Raw genomic sequence first — 20,120 nt, 5'->3', positions numbered from 1 at the left:
CGTACATACCCTGCCGTTTTGCTTGGAGACCGGGGTGGTTACTGGCATCGCCCGGACACAGACTCCTTCTGACTGGAGTTCATCCCGCAGCGTCAGCCCCGCTGGAAGCCGCGGCTGCACGCTACAGATACTAAGGTGGAAGTGCCGGCAACGCGTCACTTCCGCCCACAGACGCCGGAGGTGCGTCTCGGAATTCAGTCCCCTGACTACTCCGGACTGTATGTTCAGTTCCGCTCGGCTATCCTGAATACAGACGGAGAATGGCCTGCAGTGCAGGAGTTAAAAGGCGGAGAATGGCGTTTTCAGTGCCATTCCAACGTGTTTGCAGCGTGGAGTACTACACTTACTGCTGTTTTCCTACCATGGATCCGCCTTCTCCCCAGAAGCCCGATGATGCCCCAGTGAGGTAAGCCCTTTGATTTTGGGCATCAGTTGTTTATTTTTTAGTTAGATATTGAGTGTAGTTCTCTATCTTTTTAGTGTGCCTGTCTCTCCTGTGCATAAGAAAAGGACTGCAAAGAAGAAGTTCATAGAATCTGTGTGCATGACATGTGATCAAACATTTGCCTCAGCACAGAAGAAAGCATTATGTGAATTATGTGAAATGGCACAATCTAAGGTGCCTAAAAAGTCAGAACATACGGAGGTCATTAAAGAGTTAATGTCCTGGATGGAACAAAACTTTGTCTCTAAAGATGAATTTACCCAGAGTCAGTCCGTAAAAAGGTCTAGAGTACAGGGTGAATTTACTCCAGAGGAAGATTCCTCATATGAATTTGAATGTGATGATAAAGGCTCATCAGAGGAGTCAGGCGAGCTGGAGGATGTCAGATCATTTAATTTGGAGCTGGTGGAAAGCATGTTAAAAAACATATACAAGGCGATGAATTATAAGGAGGCGGCATCCACCTCTGAGACTAAGGATCCCCTGTATGAAGACAGGGATAAAAAAGGAAGGACCTTCCCTATAAACAAGGTTATAAGAGATATGATAAATAAAGAATGGGCCAACATTGATGAAATGTTTACCCTAGGAAATAGGGTGGAAATAATGTATCCGTTTAAAGACGAAGAATTTCTAGGTTGGTGCACAACACCTAAGGTGGATGCGGCGGTAGCCGAAATCATATCTAAGTCCACTATACCAGTGGAGGATGCGGCGGCATTTAAAGATGCCATGGACAGAAAAATTGAGAATTCCTTGCGTAAGGTCCATTCAGCGTCCGCAGGATCCATGAAAACTAATGTGGCGATGGCGTCGGTAGCCAGGGCCTTTAGACTGTGGACCTCTAATCTAAGAACAGATGTGGAAGAGAAAGTATCGAAACAGTATCTTCTCAGAAATCTAGATGTTATACAGAAGGCTATTGACTTTCTATGTGAGGCTTCTCTTGATGGGGTTTCCTTCACGGCTAAAGCGATGGCAGCAGGAGTAACTATGGTTAAAACCTTGGAATGCTGATGCTAATTCTAAAAATAAGCTAACCAACTTACCCTTTGAAGGAAAATTCTTATTTGGTTCCAAACTTGATACAATGATACAGAGAATTTCAGGGGGAAAATCTGTCCGCTTACCCCAAGAGAAGAGAAATCGATTCAACTTCCCTACTTCCACGAAGCAGGCATACAGAGATGCGAAGACATATCGACCTGGGAAGACATATTACAAAAGAGGAAACCCTAATACCTCTAGACAGTCATTTCGACAGAATTTTCGTGGCCGATACCAACCAGATAAAGATTGGAGCCAGAAAGGAAAATTATGACTATCCACAAGAGAAGATGATTGGCGCCAGACTACTGAGATTTGCGGTAAATTGGGAAGAGATAATAAAGGACACCTGGGTGTTGAACATAATTCGACATGGGTACTGCATCGAATTCGAGAAAACTCCCCTCCATCACAGATTCCTAAAATCAAGGATACCAGGGATATCCGAAGAAAGGAAAGCTCTGCTTTTGAAGATAGATCAACTCCTACAGACAGAAGCCATAGAAGTGGTGCCAGAGAAGGAACACAGAAATGGCTTTTTTTCGAACCGGTTTCTAGTAAAGAAACCAAATGGGACATTCAGAACTATTCGGGATCTCAGAGAGCTGAATCGATACATAAAACAGATAAAATTCAAGATGGAGACCCTGAGTTCCATTGTGATGGGAATAAGAAGGGGAGATTACCTTGCGTCAATAGACTTAAAAGATGCGTATTATCATATCCCAATAAGTCAGAAACACAGAAAATTCCTAAGGTTTTCAGTGGCCAATCAACATTTTCAATTTACCTGTCTTCCATTTGGGCTGAAAACTTCTCCGAGAATCTTTACCAAGGTGTTAGTTACAGTAATCGCAGCTCTGAGACTCCAAAAAATTCAAGTTTGGCCCTACTTAGACGACCTGTTGATTGCAGGAGAATCGCTAATAGAAACAGAGAACAACGTAAAGAAGACGATAGATCTGCTGCAATTTCTAGGTTGGATAGTAAACATAGAAAAAAGCCAGACGATTCCGACACAAAGGATACAGTTCCTAGGTGCTATGATAGACACGAGCCGGTTTTCAATTTCCCTATCATCAGAAAGATGCAGGAAGATTCAAGAACTAACAAATATGCTATTACAAAAGAAGATGTACCCTCTGATTGTGGCTACCCAGCTGCTAGGTATGATGGCGTCTTGCATCAAGATCATTCCTTGGGCCCAGTGGAGAATGAGGAAACTTCAGTGGTTCCTGATTCCATTGCAGAAGAAGGGTTATGGCGATCATCACCTAATCTCGCTAAACCAGGAGGTAAAACAAGACCTAAAATGGTGGCAACAGGGTCTGGAAGAAAAGAACACCAGTTTAAAGGATCCAACATTTCAGATACTGACCACGGATGCCAGCCTGTTCGGTTGGGGCGCCCATATAGAAGGGAAATCCATTCAGGGCACATGGACGAGAGAAGAAGCAAAGAACTCGTCAAACATGAGAGAATTGCAGGCGGTTTGGGAGGCCATATGTCATCTAAAGGAAGACATTTGCTATTCACATCTAAGAATAATGTCAGACAATGTGACTGTAGTTTCCCATATAAATCATCAGGGAGGCACAAGAAGTGTGAAGCTGATGCATATGTCAGAGAAGATATTGAGCTGGGCGGAAGACAATCTAAGATCTTTGTCAGCAGTTTACATTCCAGGCAAGAGGAATACACTGGCAGATTTTCTGAGTCGAGAAGTAATATCTCCAGTGGGAGTTGAACACAGAAGTTTTCTCTCAAATAGAGAAGATATTCGGTACCCCAGAAGTCGACCTGATGGCAAGTTTTGGGAACAGAAAGGTGAACAACTTTTTCTCGAAGTCATTTCATCCGCAAGCTCTAGCTATAGATTGCCTGTCAGTGAGATGGAACTTCAGGCTGGGCTATGTATTCCCTCCCTTCCCGATGATAGGGAGAGTTCTAAAAAAACTGAGGGAAGATCAAGTAGAAGTAGTAGCAATACTACCCTACTGGCCGAGGAGGTCCTGGTTCGTCAATGTTCTAAAGATGGCAGTTCAGGAACCTTGGTCTCTGCCCAACAGAGCGGACCTGCTACATCAGGGTCCAGTTTATCATCCAGAGCCAACAAAGTTATCACTAAAGGCATGGAGATTGAACGGAGCATACTAAGGAGACATAATTTGTCATCCCAAATTATGGAAATGATGTTGAAGGCCAGAAAGAACATTTCTTCCCTAGCCTATTACAGGACATGGATCAAGTTTATTGAGTGGGGTAATTTCAGTGGTGACTTTTCTTCCATATCAACTAATAAAGTCCTGCAGTTTCTCTATGAAGGCTTTCAAATTGGTCTGGCTCCAGCAACTATTAAATCTCAAATCTCGGCCCTAGGGGTACTATTAGATAGACCTTTGGCAGAGGAAAGACTAATAAAAAGGTTTAACAGAGCCATGAAGAGGATCCGACCACAAGTCAAAGCTCTAGTGGCACCATGGGATTTGAACCTTATGTTAGCAGTACTGGCTAAACACCCCTTCGAACCTTTAACAGAATGTCCTTTAAAATACTTAACCTGGAAGACGGTATTCTTGGTCGCGGTTACCGCGGCCAGAAGAGTAAGTGAGCTTCAAGCTCTGTGGATAGAGGAACCTTATTTCGTTGTCTTCCCGGACAGAGTGGTATTAAGGACACATCCTGAATTTGTGCCAAAGGTGGTATCATCATTTCACCTCAATCAAGAGATTATTCTTCCTAGTTTCTACCCGAAACCTGAAAATGAAGAACAACAAAGCTGGCATACATTGGATCTGGTCCGGGTCATCTCCATATACCTGGAAAGAACTAAGGACTTTAGATCAACTAAACATTTGTTTATCATTCCGAATGGAGTCAGAAAAGAAAAGGAACCTGGGAAACAAACTATATCCAGATGGATAAGAGAGACGATTGTGGCAGCTTACAAGCAGGAAGGCAAGAAAGTACCTCCTATAGTACAGGCACATTCCACACGGGCAGTCTCTACATCATGGGCGAACAAGGCCAAAGCACCGGTGACCGAAATCTGCAAAGCAGCTACCTGGTTGTCAGTACACACCTTTGTTAACCATTATGCACTTGACGTTTCTCTTGCCCACTTTGGGAAGCATGTTCTGCAGGAGGCGGTATCCGGTTAATACCTCCTTATAATAAATATATTTTCATGCATCATATTACCCTCCCGTTTTTTGTCTTGGGTATGTCCCAGTGTATGGCTGCCATGGGGATCGTAGAAGAAAGAGTCGAATTATACTCACCGATAATTCCTTTTTCTTCCTAGAGATCCCATGGCAGCCACTGATTACCCTCCCTTGTATTATGATGTGTTTTCTCTAGGGACCATGATACGGAGACACTCAAAAGATACAGGAGAGGTGAAGGAGGGGTCTATTATACCCAAGGTGGGCGGTCCCAAGAGAAATCAGTCCTGTCTGCTCTAGTGGGGGAAGGGAATATCCCAGTGTATGGCTGCCATGGGATCTCTAGGAAGAAAAAGGAATTATCGGTGAGTATAATTCGACTCTATTTGTGCTATATTTGTTTGAGTGATACAGAGTTACTCTTGGGAGCTGCATATGTCACAATTATTTAATTAATTATGCATTTCTGTTACATTATCTCCTGTATTATGAGGGTAATGTATGTTTTATTTCTTAATAAAGAGCTGGAAAACCAGGAATCTCGCATAAAGGAAATCCATTGCCTGATCCATCGGTTACCAGAGAAGAACAGACAGATGTTGCACTTGTTAATGAAGCATTTGGCAAAGTAAGTGTTTGTATTTTTATTGTATACTGTATGACTAGTTAGTATTTGATAGGGTAATGCCCCATAACATTTAAATTGGACCTTGTGTTATCACACTGGACTGATTATCATTGCAAAGCATTCAAGTCCCTGATCTCCCTAAAAGCATTTATGGTCCTGTAAAAATACCTCCCCAGCTTGCTGCCATTCTGCCCCTAACCGAAATGTGGTGTAGTGATTGCATGTTCTAGTACTGTATTCAGAAGCCAACAGTGGTCTCCTGGAAAAAACTAGTGGAAATTCGCTGTTCCAGAGGTTGATTGGGGACATTGCAGTGTAATGTGCGCAAATGCGCTGTCTGTCATGCTGGGACAACAGGTCAGCAAACAAAACATGTCTTAAAGTCTTCCTTTTAATATATATATTCAATGTGCACCTGACTGTATTGTATGGTAATGCCCTTCTCCTGACAAATGACTAGCTATCAAAAAATACTCTCTCTCTCTCTCTGTGGTGTCCATATTTGGTCCTACTTATCCATACAAGCAAGACCAAGGCAGAACACATAATTTGTCTCATACTGAGCTTGTAAATTTTTCAGCCCAAGGTGAAACTTCCTTAAGCACAACCCTACCCTCCCGCTTCAACCGCCAGTTTCATATCGAATCCCACCACATAACACAGCTGAGGTGATACTTTACCTTTAATCGTTTATATAAAAAAGAAAATGCATATTTAAATGGTATTCTTTCATTAAATATATATTAACAAAACTAGCAAAATAGTTACTAATTTCTTTTGTATGGGATAATGTACCCATATTTTAAATGAACGGCTGACTGACTATAAAGATGAGCGTTACTGCTGCTTGCTTGGGAAGTAGCAGCTGTGGTCTGTTATGGTAATACAGCAGGAGGCATCTGTATAAGCAGACGCCTTCTGCATGCAAAAGTGAGGACTCAGCCTTGGTCTACCTGCAATATTATTGGCCTGCTGCATGACCCTTGGGGGTCACGTAAGCCTGCTTGCAGAGACCCTTGCCTCGGTACTCACACAAAATGGAGGTGTCACACCTCCAGCCTACAAGTGGCTGCATGCTGTCAATCACTTGCTTTAGTGCAGGGGTCTTCAACCTTTAAGACAGCGTGGGCCACCTAAAAAAATCCAGTGAAGCCGGAGGGCCACTAAAATCGCCTATGGAATTTCGGATAGCCCCATAGAATCACAGCTCCCCTATAACGTCAGCACAGTCCTTCATAGATAGTTGGCACAGCCGCCCATACTCAGCACATAACCCCACACGCACACACACCCTAATAGTTATCAGCAGCCAATTTGGGTTCCAGTGCAAACAGTAAAATATGTGCCCCCCCCCCATATATAATTTGATATTGAATAAATTGCACGCGCCGTAGGCGCGCTCCCAAAAACGGGTGTGACCTAATTATAAGGGGCGTGGTCTAATTATAACGCGTGTGAACTAGCAGGAAAACAATTACCTGACACCTCTTTTGCAACCTGCATGACCAGACATTGGTTACCGCAGAAATGGTCGTTGTCCTCACACGCTTAAGTTGACTGAAGGCTGCACAATGACATATAAACATGAAGGCCCACACAGTGAAATAGTATGCCTCACAGATCAAACCCAAACAATGAAAGGCTACTTAAATCAATATACACTGCTACACTGTTTATCCGTAATGCCCATTACACATTGTGCATCACACCATAGTGTCCATTAGACATTATGCCACACCGTAATACCTATTGTACATTATGTCATACACCATAATGCCCATTACACATTATGCCGCACTGTGATGCCCATTACACATTAATCCACACAAAATTATGCCCATTGCACATTATGCCCCACACTGATGCCCATTATGCCACAGACCATAATGCCAGCAGTACTCCTGCTTATACATATGATGCCCCAGCAGTGCCCCTTACCTAATGCCCTAGCAGTGCCCCTCACACACAATGCCCTAGCAGTGCCCCTCACACACAATGCCCCAGCAGTGCCCCTCACACAATGCCCCAGCAGTGCCCCTCACACAATGCCCCAGCAGTGCCCCTCACACAATGCCCCAGCAGTGCCCCTCACATACAATGCCCCAGCAGTGCCCCTCACATACAATGCCCCAGCAGTGCCCCTCACATACAATGCCCCAGCAGTGCCCCTCACACACAATGCCCCAGCAGTGCCCCTCACACACAATGCCCCCAGTAATGCCCCACACACACAATGCCCCCAGTAATGCCTGCAGCTTTGCCAGGTCCCCTGCTTCCGGCCAGATGTACCTCCTCATCCTGCAGCTTTGACGGGTCACCTGCTTCCACCATCCATACCTCCTCCTGCAGTTTCGCCGGGTCCCCTCCGCTAGCTGTGCCTCCTCCTCCTGCAGTTCCAGTGCCGGGTCCCCTGCACCCGCCAGCTGCGTCTCCTCCTCCCGCAGCTTCGCCGGGTCCCAACTCCCCAGCTCATGACCAGACGTGCCTCCTCCTCCCTCAGCCGCACTGGATCCACTCCTCTGCCCTGCCTGCAGCCAATGGAAATCGGGTAGGCGGCACCCAAGGGGACTCTATTACACTGCCTCCCTCGGCAGCATTTTCTTTTACTTAAAAATAAAAATCCTGTGCATGGCGGGCAGGGGGCCACTGAGATCAGCTCCGCGGGCCACTCGTGGCCCGCGGGCCATGGGTTGAAGACCCCTGCTTTAGTGCATCCAACAAAGCAGTACTGTACTACACATGTGCAAATAATGAGTATTGGTACTTTGAGATCCGCTGACCACTTGCGTCAGCACCTGTATCAGACCTAGTACCCTTATTCAGAACCTAAATCTTCTAGGTGGCTTCTAATATCCACTTGGCTTTTATTTATGCCCCTAAATTATTAGTCAAATATTTGTACAATGTATTTACCACTTTATTGGTAGGGTATATTATAAATGTATCATTTATAATTGATATATTTCGAGAAATCAAATTGCAAAGTGCCACTCAATAAATAAGTGGTACGAAGTTCTTTTTAAGGTGGACATACACTAGGGCAATATTATCGGATGCTTGAAATTGCATGAGATTTCCCTTGAACTCCCCTGGCAGCTTCCCGGGAGTCCTGCAGGTCAGATGTTGTACTTGAATGTTTATTTTGCATCAGAAATATTGCATGCAATGTATCAACCGTGACAAATCACATGCAGTTTATCTTGCTGCATACACTAACCTGGAGAATACGGCATCTTTGTAAATGTGCTGTATTCTCCATTTGTATTTTCAGCTGATCCTGGTTGTACCCATTCGCACACAGGATCAGCTGTATCATCCTTTTTAATCTCTGCCATACTGCTGGATTTAGTCGGTAATTCAGCAGAAAATACAACTGGAAAATACAAATTTTCCAGGCGTATTTGGCTGAAGCCTGCACAGATCGGTGCAGGCTTCTCGTTTAATAAAATGGAAAAATACATTTAAAAAACCGGCGTGGGGTCCTGGTTACAGAAATACCGGAGGAAAAACAATGGGGTCCCGCTGTATTTCTAGAACCAGCACCAGGCTCTTGGCCCAGTCCTGGTGCCCAAAATAGAGGGGACAAAAGGATTAGGGGTCCCTCGTATTTCAGAAACCAGCACAGAGCTCATACCGCCAACGGTGTCATGACACAGCTGGGGACACTTTTTACAGAAGGTCCCAAGCCTAAAGCATGATCACCCTGGCTAGTTAGCCCAGGCAGGGTCCCTGGGGGAGTGGGGACCTCCAATGAAGAGTCCCCCCTCTGGGGAACCCCAGCCTGGGCGGTTCTCCTGTGTCTGAGGCTGCTGCCACCAATGGGTAGACAGAGGCGCAGGAGAGGAGATGGCTGGACTCTGAGGAGACCTCACAGCAGTGGCAATGTTTTGTGTGGCCAGCTATGGCGGTCTGATGACCGGCGACGGATTTCACCGGCTGCAGGTGTGACCTAGGAGGTGCTATGCAATGCGCACGGGGACGTGTATTGCATTGCACTTCTTGTCATGTACATGCGATTTATCACTGAAATTGCATGTAAATTGCTCAAATTGCATGTATATCGCCCTAGTGTATGGGGGCCTGCGCCTTATCCTAAAATACTTTGCTTTGATCTGCTAGAACAATTTCTGAATGACTAGATTGTGATTACAGCATCCAACTGAGCCATCCACAAAGAATAGAAAAGATTTTTACTCAAATAACCAATAAGTTCAAGTTCTGGATTTTTGCAATATTTCTTTCTTCGGAATGCCTTTTTCCTGTATGAAACCACTGCCTAATTTTGTCTCCAGTGTTATAAATGACTGTACTTGCCTTGCAGAGGCTCATTTCTGGCATTCCTGTACTGAAAGCTTGTATTCTATCGTTATGTAGTGAATAATCCGAGAGATGTGAGTCTAATAGATGTGTTGGAAGTTCTTATATTCAGTTGTAGGAGGTTTATTTTCTGAGTGCTAAGCCGGCAGGTTGGGATAGTAAAGGTAGCAGAGAATCTACAGTGGCCTTCCATCCCATGCTTAGCACAGGGGAAATATAATGGGATTAATTAGTAGATAATGAATTACTGCACATCTGTCAGCTCTGCTTATTGTTAAGAGCTGTGTTACATTGCTTTAAAAAAAAGTGTGTTTTGGTTTAAACTCACCATCATGTATCTTTCATGCATGACTCTTCAAAATAACTTCATACAGGTCGGGTATCCCGTATCCGGGCATCCCGTATCCGAATTATTCCAAAAACCGTGTTTTTTTGGAATAATTCAAATTTATTTTTATTAATTTTTTTCCCCCTAACCCTTTTTAATACTTACCAAGTCCTCTGGCGTCCACTGCAGGCCTTCAGCATCCTCTCCAGCGTCTCCAGCGGTCCCAGGAGTGCTTTGCGCGAGTGCGCGCGCGCGCCGGTGACGTCACCGGCGCGCCTGGGAACTTGCACAAAGCACTCCTGGGACCGCTGGAGACGCCGGAGACGGTGCTGGTGGCCTGCCGTGGACGCCGGAGGACTCTATGGACGCCGAGGGACCATCGGGGACCCACCAGGGGCAGGTAAGTATTGCTAGAAAAAGTTATTCCAAAAACCGGAATATTCCCTTATCCGGAATGCTTGTGGTCCCGAGCATTTCGGATAAGGGATACTTAACCTGTACTTTAAACCCTTAACCACTAAAAGAAGACACAGACAAAAGTGCTGGGGTTTAAAAGTAATGTCAAATTTATTGATTGACAAGTTGACTATTAGATCTGAAGATAAGTGGTGGCGGCACTAAAGAACGGTCAAGGGTAACAAACACACACACAAACACAGACCAAACAGCCACTGGTGAACAACTCTCCAACTGGCAACCCACCCGTGCAAGTGGTGTAACCCATTTCCCATCCAGGAATGTCCCGTCCCGTATAGCAATGTCGGGAGAACGCACCCACTAGCTAGTTAAAACGAATACATATACCAAGTGACCGTTCTTTACTGCCACCCAACATAATGGGAGGGAGGGAAAACACACAAATAAGGCTGTTATCACTTCTTGCCACTTTCTAATTGCCCATTCCTCCCCTCTTGCACCCCATTGGCCAATGCTGCATCAGATCTCACCGTAAGCTAACACTACCTACATAAAGTGACAGCATCTCCAGTACCCTTTAGTGGTTTATGTAACCTCTGTGCTTAGTCAGCCACCAGTTTTCCTTCTAGTACAAGGTCAAATCTTATTGCATACTACTCAAAATTCATGACACAAGTAACAACTTGCTATGGAGCAATATATATAGGGCCTGCTGATCTATTCCACTGCTGGGCGCATACTTCGTTGATTGAATACACTATTGATGACTCTAGCTCCTTGATAAAGGTCCATATGTTGGACCGAAACGTCGGAGCATAAAATGGAGACATGTATATCTAAGGAATAATGCACTTAAGTTGGATTACTACCTATATGAGTCTCCTGATGATATTAATTGGAGAGTGTTCAATTTCCCCCACTGATTGGTGTTAATGCCCCACCCCCACTTTAGAGAAATGCTTTGATGCACGGGTTCACAAGAGACGGAGCTAAAATTTAGAAAATTGCATCAATTTAATTTAGCGCCCTCCCCGCAATTCTCTCGATTCTGCCCATTAGGGTGTGGGCAGGATGTGGGATATAAGCATGTGTTTTTCCGGGTTGCAGGGACATCCTGCAACTTCTGGGAGAGTAGGCAAGCATGGGTGTGAGTCCTGTCCGAAATGTCTGGCGAGTTACTAAATTTGTTTTGCACGGTTATCTGAGTCATTTGGGGTAATTTAAACTGGACAGAACTGTAGTCATTTATACAGTAGAACTGCAGGCAGTGAAGCTTATCACCAGTGCACTTGGCTCCCTCCTTCACTGGCTGCTTAGTACTGTACAAATAAATGCTTGCAGTGACCTGACAAACACTTACCACTTGTGCTTCTAGATAATAATGGAGCAGCTTGTTTAATTGAAATACTTTTAATTGTATTTTTTTTTTCTTCAGTAGAGTTGCTTTGCTTTTTCCTGTGGTTCATACATCCTTCCATGTCACATTTCTCCTCAGTCTTCTGCTCTCTGTTATTTTTTTTTTTTTTCTTAAACAAATAATTCCATTTATAGTACACTACTTTGGGGAGTATTTAATGTTTGATTATGACATGCCTGACCAGTCAGAATCTATTCTATTTGCAGACATATCAAAGGCTCTTATGTTGAAAATTTAATCTGGGCTTTCTGGTTTACATTGTAATTTTGGCTGTATTTGGGTAACATCATTTCATCAGTGACATCACATTGCATTAAGTATCAAAAGTAGATGTCATAAGTTTTTTTTTTTTTCTCTCCATTCCAAAAGAATAACTGACTACTGTGGAAATAGCTGTAGCGTTATCATGTAACTGTGAACTTCAGTTACAGAATCATGGATGCCCGGCAGATATATGGGGTTTATGTAATAATGATCAGGATTTTACGTTGACGTTATATGAGGCTCATTGCTGTCTATGATTTGCCATTTAAGAGGATTTGGAATGGCAATTGTAAGCTTGCAGCAGCGCCCTCCTACCCCCAAGTCTGTCTGTTGTTACCCAGTTTGTTTTATCACTGTCTACAATTGTAAAGCGCAACGGAATCTGCTGCGCTATATAAGAAAGTGTAAGTAAATAAATAAATGGCAATGCCTCCTCAAGTTTATGGTTTAGCATTGTGTAAATCCTTCTGCTGATAGTTGCTGCTGTCATCCGTATGTGTTCCAGAATAGAATCCCAATAATTGTATTTAACAATATAGACAATTGCCTATAGAATATACTATAGAGTGACTATCTGTAACCTAAAGCAGTTGCTTTTATTATACTGCTTATCTTATAAAATTATTAGAGGTAGATTTAATAAAACTTCTAAAACAGACAAATGATGGAGGTTGTTCCCATAGCAACCGATCAGACTCTGACTCATTTACTAGAATGCGGTAAGGAGATAAAAGTGCAAATCATTGCTATGGGCAACACATCCAGGTATTTGTTTCCTAGAACGGCGCCCACTAAGCTATTTGCTTAGTCGGGTATTCTGCGTAGTGAAATCGCATCGCATCGATTTTAGTGTCATGCGATGCGATTTTTTTCATGTAATATTAGATATACAGTAATATGATTGTATGTCATAAAATAAGGTTTTACGCACCCCCCCCCCCCCCCCCCACTATCCACGCCACCCTGAAGCGTGGCGAGCGCAGCGGTACGCGTCCTACAACTTTTTTATACCCCCACTATCCACGTCGGCGTGGAGTTGATTTTATATAGTGTGGCGAGTGCAGCGAGGCGAACGGACGCGGAATACATGTAAAGCTATCCGCATCCCCTCACTGGGCTCACTGCGCTCACCACGCTTCGGGCCTGGTGGCTCGCTGCGCTCGCCACACTATATAAAAATTAACTCCACGCTGACGGGGATAGTGGAGGTATGAAAGCGTCACGCTTCGGGTTGGTGTGGATAGTGGGGGGGGGGGGTGTAAAACATCATTGTATGTCATACAATCATATCATTGTATACTTAATGTAATGGCATTGCACACCCTATAAAATCGCATTCACAGAGCAGTGAATAAATGACATTAAAAAAATCACATCGCACCGCACTAAAATGGCCCATGCGATGCAATCCGATTTCCCTACGTTTGCGTACATTGAAAATCTGGGCGCCGTTCTAGGAAACAAGTACCCACATCCACTTTCTTAGACGCTTAAGTAGATACAAACAATAACACATGGCGGTTTGTTTCTCTGAATATTTTTTTTCGTTCTGTTTTATGATAGGATTACCAGATACAAATATTTACTATAGACTCCACATTAACAACCTTCCTTTAAAATGTTTTTTTTGCTGTCAGATTTTGTCAAAATATGAAGATGGGATTGATGTTGATTTGCTTTCATTCAGCAGTATTTTTTAGTACTCTTCCTCCAGTAATGGATCGCTGTCTGATGATGTTATAATTTTGTTTCCCTTGTAGACATGCTGCCGCACGAACGCTCAGCACACATCGCGGTGCACCCGCTCAGCACATTGCGATGCGTTGTGCTAAAGGGGGATTTATAGGCAAAGCCCTGCGATCTAAGGAAAGCCAGTGCAAGCACTGGCTTTCCCTCCAGGTGATAGACGCACTGGGCCATGCATCAGCATTGCTGCAGGGCATATACACGGAGCTTTCTGTGCTCCTTTTCTAAGTGAGTTAGTCAGATCGCTTAGAAAAGGGGCTGAAATTGCCCCATGTGTATACCCCTTCAAAAGAAAAAAACATTTACTGTAAATTGTGTAAATAATTATGGTCTTTGTTATGCTAAAGCCCCGTACACACTGGGCGACCTGGCTGTCTTGCTGAGCTATCGTGCTGATTTTTCATACGGTCAATAGTGACACGTGGGACCGCATTGTCAGTGGCTGTCTGTACATGCAGGACAACAGAGGACTGTCAAGTGCACAGGAGCCGTGCTGCAGAGTTGACCCTGAGCACTTGATGGGTCCCAGTCATCAAAATGTCGCCGAAACCACTTGTCATCCAATGTGTACATAACCCAGTGTGACTAGGAAATGCAAGGAGACTGCTTATTAAATGTGATGTGACTCTTGTATATCGTGTGTGTCACTAATACCCCTTTCAGACATAGGGGGGCGATTCTCTAAACTAAAAATGCTGTATAAACCCTGTTATCTGGGTTTTTACCGCATTTTGGGATGCTCTAAGCATCCCCCGCCGGGTTACCGCGACGGGGTGCATCGCCAGAAAAAGGTGGCGATGCCCCATAGAAGCCTATGGGCTTTGACCGCAGGAAGGCGGAGCTGGGCTGTGGATGTTAGAACACCCCGTCCATAGTTTGGTAAAGTCGCTTAGAAAATGCCCCCTACGTAAGTGTGTGTGTGTGTGTAGGGGCTATAGCAACAGAAATACACGTCGCTGTCCGAAATTGAACGTCAGTGTCGCTGCCAGCTTGCTCAGCACACAGCTCGTGCTGTGTGCAAGCTGTCAGCACTGTGTGCTGAGCGACAGCGGGCACCAGTGCCTGACCTAGTGTGTGTGTGTGTGTGTGTGTGGGGTCCATGAATCAGCACATTGCATTGCAAAGCAGATGCATTTTTGGCAGAAAATAAGCAAAAAGACATCTGACAGTAGATTCTCACGTGACCTGGCCTGCTGAGAGAGGCATATTGGCATGACCGCAGCAAAGATTAATCAGGACATATCTGTATATCACCAGGGTGCATATATAGTTATTTTCAGAATCTTCAATTTAATGGACTTATGCATTATTTTGTGTGCACTGAGCCTATGATTATATACATTATTCGCTAGTTCTTACCTTTTATCAATATTTTAATATCAAAGTATTAAAACCTAAATCTCTATTCTATAGTACTATTATTCTCTGGCTCTGGAATGATGCATTTACAAATGCAAGATTTTCTATAGTGGAATATGTGCGTGTGGCGTTAAGGAGAATGTCTTCCCCCTTTTGTTTATGTGAGCACACTGTGCGGGATGTAATGTGGTCCGAGTCCAGTGGAAGTGTGTGATGCCGGCCAAATTTGATAAAAAATTTTTTTTTTAATGGGTAGTTATTTACAATTTATGGTAATGTCCCTGGATTGCAGAGTTGCTGTACTGCAGAGATGGAGTACTAGAATTAATAGTCACCATACAGTGTAGTGTGGTCATTGTGACGCCATTGTGCAAATTGCTAATTTTCATATTTATTGTGCATTTTAGTGTATGTTTTACAGTGCCTTTAATAAAAATGCTTTTTTTGTGGAAAAAAAACATGGCACAGCACAGGGTTTTCCTATTCAGTTAGAAGAGCAGTGATGATAAAACACAACACTACATTTCACAGCAGTAATGGATGATATCATCATTTTATTTACTCCTATTCCTAAGAGTCATTAAAACAGGATGTTCTGGGAGGATTTGAATCAGATGTCCATTCATTTCAATAGCCTTCATTTGATTGTACCGCCTTATGAATGCGTTTTTACAAAGATTGGCAATCTTGTTCATCCTTTCCTGTCAGGAGCGATTTGAGAGGAGTTTCCTCTAGTGGGCCATTGGAAGAAGCAGGAGAGCGCTAGGTGGAGGCTCCTAATATGAATTGATCTTGTTGTGCTCCCCTGCAACACTTCTGCCATCTTAGCCAGCTTGTGCAAGTTTTTTGTGGATCCAGTCCAGATAGTGTTGAGTGGAGGTGTATATCCCTGGTTTTCGGGCTCTTCCACATCCAGTTCCCCGACTTGTTATTCCCACCACTGAGAAGTACTTAGAATTGGGTTCTTTGCACATTAAAGGTCCTCCGCTGTCACCCTGGCAGCTGTCAATCCCTCCACGCTCATAGCCTCCACAGATGTTATGTATTCCTACTGCACCATTGTACCAATTGCGGCTATTGCAGACTTTATTAGCAATGATCACAGTGCGAGCCTCCTGTAGGATATCTGAAATGTGTGTGGCTTTCTCCTCCAAGACTCCCCAACCGGTAATGTAGCATTCACTCATGGGTTTAATGTCTCGGGATTTTAGTGGCAGACATGCTGGCTGAATGTATTCATTGAATGATATAGGCCAGGCATGTCCAACGTTGGCCCTCCAGATGTTGTGAAACTACACATCCCAGCATGCTTTGCCACAGTTTTGCTATTAGAGTTTGCTAAAACTATTGCAAAGCATGATGGGATGTGTAGTTTCAAAACATCTGGAGGGCCAACGTTGGACATGCCTGATATAGGCTGATCTACACGTAGAAGGACAATATCATTACTTGCTGTATCTGATGAGTATTTCTCATGTTGAATCAGTCTTGATACATGCCGAATCTGCACTTTTGGATCCAATCTTGATAACTGGTGGGCTCCAAACACCAACCTCAAGGTGGAGATGTCTTTTCCTTTATCCTGGAAGCAATGGGCAGCCGTTATAACCCACTTCACATTCAGGATGGAACCTCCACAAAAATGTTGGTAAAAGAAAAACAGCTTGGGTTGTTGGATGCTGACTAACCATGGCCAGAAGCCAGGAAATGCATCCTTTCCACTAACAATACGGGAGCCATATTGTTCCCTAATCAGGGGGCGACTTCCACATGCGACAGGTGCGCCAGCAATATCATTTGCAGATATCAAAAGAAGAACGGTGATGTATGCAGCTGCCTTCAGCCTCATGGTGCACTTTTTGTAGACAAAATCAATCTAAAGTATGTTGAATTAACAACACTAAATAACTTGTAAAAGCACTAACCAAATTAGCACAAATACTATAATCTGTATAGGAAACACCACCAGCTCCAGCAATTGCTTCTCTCACTGGTGGGGATCAGGCAACAGAATAAATTCTAGTGTGCTGTTCTGCCTTACTACTCATTGTGACATTCTAGGACTACAGTATAAACATCCCAACATCTTATGTGTTCCTCTAGCATGTAAAACATTTCGCATTCTTAACTTGTATGACTAAACCTGAAATAACGACTCGGAGACATAGGTTTGGCAGAAATTGTTAACTGATTTATTTATAGAACTTTTAAACTAAATTGATTATTTAAATTAACTAATGGTGGCCAAGAAAGAACGGCTAATGAACTAAAACTCCACCCCGAACTACAAACATAACTGGCCTAACTCAAACAAGCGGTATCCACTCCACCCTACTGCATTGACTACCCGGCCGGGTGGGGTCGCTGTCCCCGAACGGGTGGTCCAGCAAAGGCCTAAGTCAATGAGAGGTGAGTGCACCGAAACAAGCCATATATGTAACATCAACACATAATGTAAGCTAATTTGATTAAACCTGCCGTTCTTTCCCGCCTATCAGCTAATGCGATGAAACCCACCACCCCCGAATAAATGCAAAAGGGGAGGGAGGGAGGGAAAATTCTGCAGGAAGAAGAGGAAGCCTCCTCCCCTTCCTGCTACTGATATCCCAGTTATCTCTGCCAAACCCACTCACCTTATTGGATCCCAGAGACACATGCTTCCCAAGGGTGAATTACGTTATTCTTATAATGTCATCACACAGACATTAGCAGCAGCTGTAGGGGCAAATATTTGTATTGCAAAGTATCAGACTGTGAAGATGAGATGCAGGGGCAGATGTATCCCACTTGCTCAAATTCACACACCCCTAAAGGGTCTATAGATGGAGCTTTGCTGATTTGCAGCAGGCTTTTTTTTTTTTTTTTTGTCCCAATTTCACATGTCTGAATGATCTGAAGTTATTAGGCATTGCCAAGCACCATTGCAGAGCTGGCACATCTTCAGATCATCTGTGGCCTTGGGATATAAATGTTTTTCTCCTGACTAGAGAGACCACTTCCTGCCAATCACTTCATTAAAATCCTCAAGGGGATCGCAATCGCAGTGGCACCCTGAGCATGCACATGCGAGGCATGCCAATAGTCGCTCTGTTGCATGATCATTACTTCATTGCATACAAGCATGAATTGGGCCCATTGTGTGTACTGTAGGTAGGAGATTGGTGGGATTCTATGTAGAAGACCTGTTTCTTTTTCATTTTCATTTAGTTTCCTCTTAATATATAATATTGCTGCCTTCAAACTTGCCAGCCCCTGACTGTTCCTGCTGCCCCTCCTTACCCCCACACCTTTATGAGGCAGCCATGCAGCTGTCACCTGCACTCCATCAGTGGGGTCAGACTCCAGAGCCTCCTCTAGGGCAGCACTTGGATAAATTCTGAGGCTCAGCAGCCTCCCCAAACAGCAGCGCTGCAACAGATAATTATTATTTTGAGGTAAGCAGCAGTTAGAGGGCAGGCATCAGGGATGTGAGGAGAGTTTGGCCCTTATTTAGATCTGATCGCACTACAAATTTGTTCTCAAAATGGGCAAAACTATGTACACTGCAGGTGGGGTAGATGTAACATGTACAGAGAGAGTTACATTTGGGTGGGGTGTGTTGAAACTGAAATCTAAATTTTGAGAACAAATTTGTACTGTGATCATATTTGGATAAGGGCCTTTATCTGTGAGTATTTTACATTGATCTATTACTGGGTGTGTCAGCTTCTCCCCTCACCCTCCCGATAGGCTTTTTCTATCCTTGTTTGATTCAGAGAGATGGAGCTGAGGGGTGTTTCTGGACTTGGGAGGGGTGTGTCAGGGTTACTGTGTAAAGTACAGTAATAGCATAAGCCTACAGATATTTCTTTGCTCATCATAACCAGATTGATGCCCATTGTCACACAAAATTCACACCCTCTGCAATATCGCTACTTAATGCGATTCTATGAGCCATGCTAGTGAATTAGACACCTGCTCTTGGTGACAGGATCGCGCCAATTACAGGAGTCATGGCGATTGGTACAGCAACAATAACAGTGGGTTCAACTGATAGTATAAGCTGCCGCCTTACTGGGGTATAACTGGCAGTCAGATGGGTGAAAGGAGAGAGGCTGAGCGCTCCACTACTATAGTCCTCAAATGGCAGTACCCAATAGGTTAGTAAGACTTTGAACCTGGGCTTTATTTGTCCCTGCCATGGCAGCCAGCGAGACTGAGGAGCAGTTCAGCATGTCTGTCTTCTATGTAGGTGCGCTGCTGATTCTGGTCTTGTGAATGTTCGACCTGGCAGTGACCCCCTGCCCCATCTCCTCCTTTATTAAAGGGCTAAGGGTGCTAAAGGGAAGTGTGCATGGGGGTGCTCATCCCCCCCCCCCCCACACACACACACACACACACACACAAAAAGATCAGTTGTAGTATAGTTTGCTTTTGACCATTTAGTATCCGCAATCGTGATTAATAGTATTATTGCTGTCACACGCAAAAGTATCACAAATAAGTCAGAGACTCCCAGAATGCAGTATCCATTTCCATTTGATGTCTTTTGTTATTTGCAGCCTATAGAAAATGGTATATTCGGTTACAGAAAAGAAGGTACATTTTTTGATGACTTCTCAGTAGGACTATGATTATAGTGTGTACAGTCATAGACTATAGTTACTGCAGGTGCTATGTATTAATGATGACTCTCTGCCACATCAACCATGTGACATATACCCTTATGGGGGTTGTGTCGTTGGCATTAGAATGTCCATAGCACAATGGAAATCTCAGAATGTGGACACGTCGACCATTGTTGACATTCCAGAGATGCCATTTAGGCAGTAGGGCAAGTTGGGGATAGGTTTAATGATCGTGGGGAAATGGTTTAAAAAACCATCCCAGTCCCTCAGAGGTCAGAGGACTGTTGGAAGCCATGTCTGGAGACTACTGGACCACCAGGGACAGTTTATTAACCTTTGATTACGTCAACTAGGGGTGCCAATTCCAGGGCATTTAAAAAA

At 44.0% G+C, this 20,120-nt stretch overlaps 2 protein-coding genes across 5 annotated transcripts in view; one reads left to right on the top strand and one right to left on the bottom strand.

Annotated features, from left to right (window-relative positions):
- Positions 1 to 20,120, top strand: part of ARHGAP26 (Rho GTPase activating protein 26) — a 502,534-nt gene that overhangs the window by 252,081 nt on the left and 230,333 nt on the right. For all 4 annotated transcript variants that reach the window (XM_083181921.1, XM_083181920.1, XM_083181919.1 and 1 more), the window contains exon 17: positions 5,179 to 5,284. In XM_083181921.1, coding sequence (XP_083038047.1) covers positions 5,179 to 5,284 — 106 coding nt within the window. The remainder of the gene's footprint in view (positions 1 to 5,178; positions 5,285 to 20,120) is intronic.
- On the bottom strand, positions 15,957 to 16,981 carry LOC146072160 (acrosin-like). The gene is made up of 2 exons (XM_083179495.1): positions 16,552 to 16,981; positions 15,957 to 16,387 (listed from the first exon to the last, which is right to left on the bottom strand). The coding sequence occupies exons 1-2, from the start codon at positions 16,979 to 16,981 to the stop codon at positions 15,957 to 15,959; spliced, it is 861 nt and encodes a 286-aa protein (XP_083035621.1).

The sequence above is a fragment of the Crinia signifera genome, chromosome 4 (assembly GCF_055691185.1).
Source record: "Crinia signifera chromosome 4, ASM5569118v1, whole genome shotgun sequence".
NCBI classification, from domain to species: Eukaryota; Metazoa; Chordata; class Amphibia; order Anura; family Myobatrachidae; genus Crinia; species Crinia signifera.
Note: the sequence above shows the minus strand (reverse complement) of the source record. Positions and strands in the feature narration are given on the sequence as shown.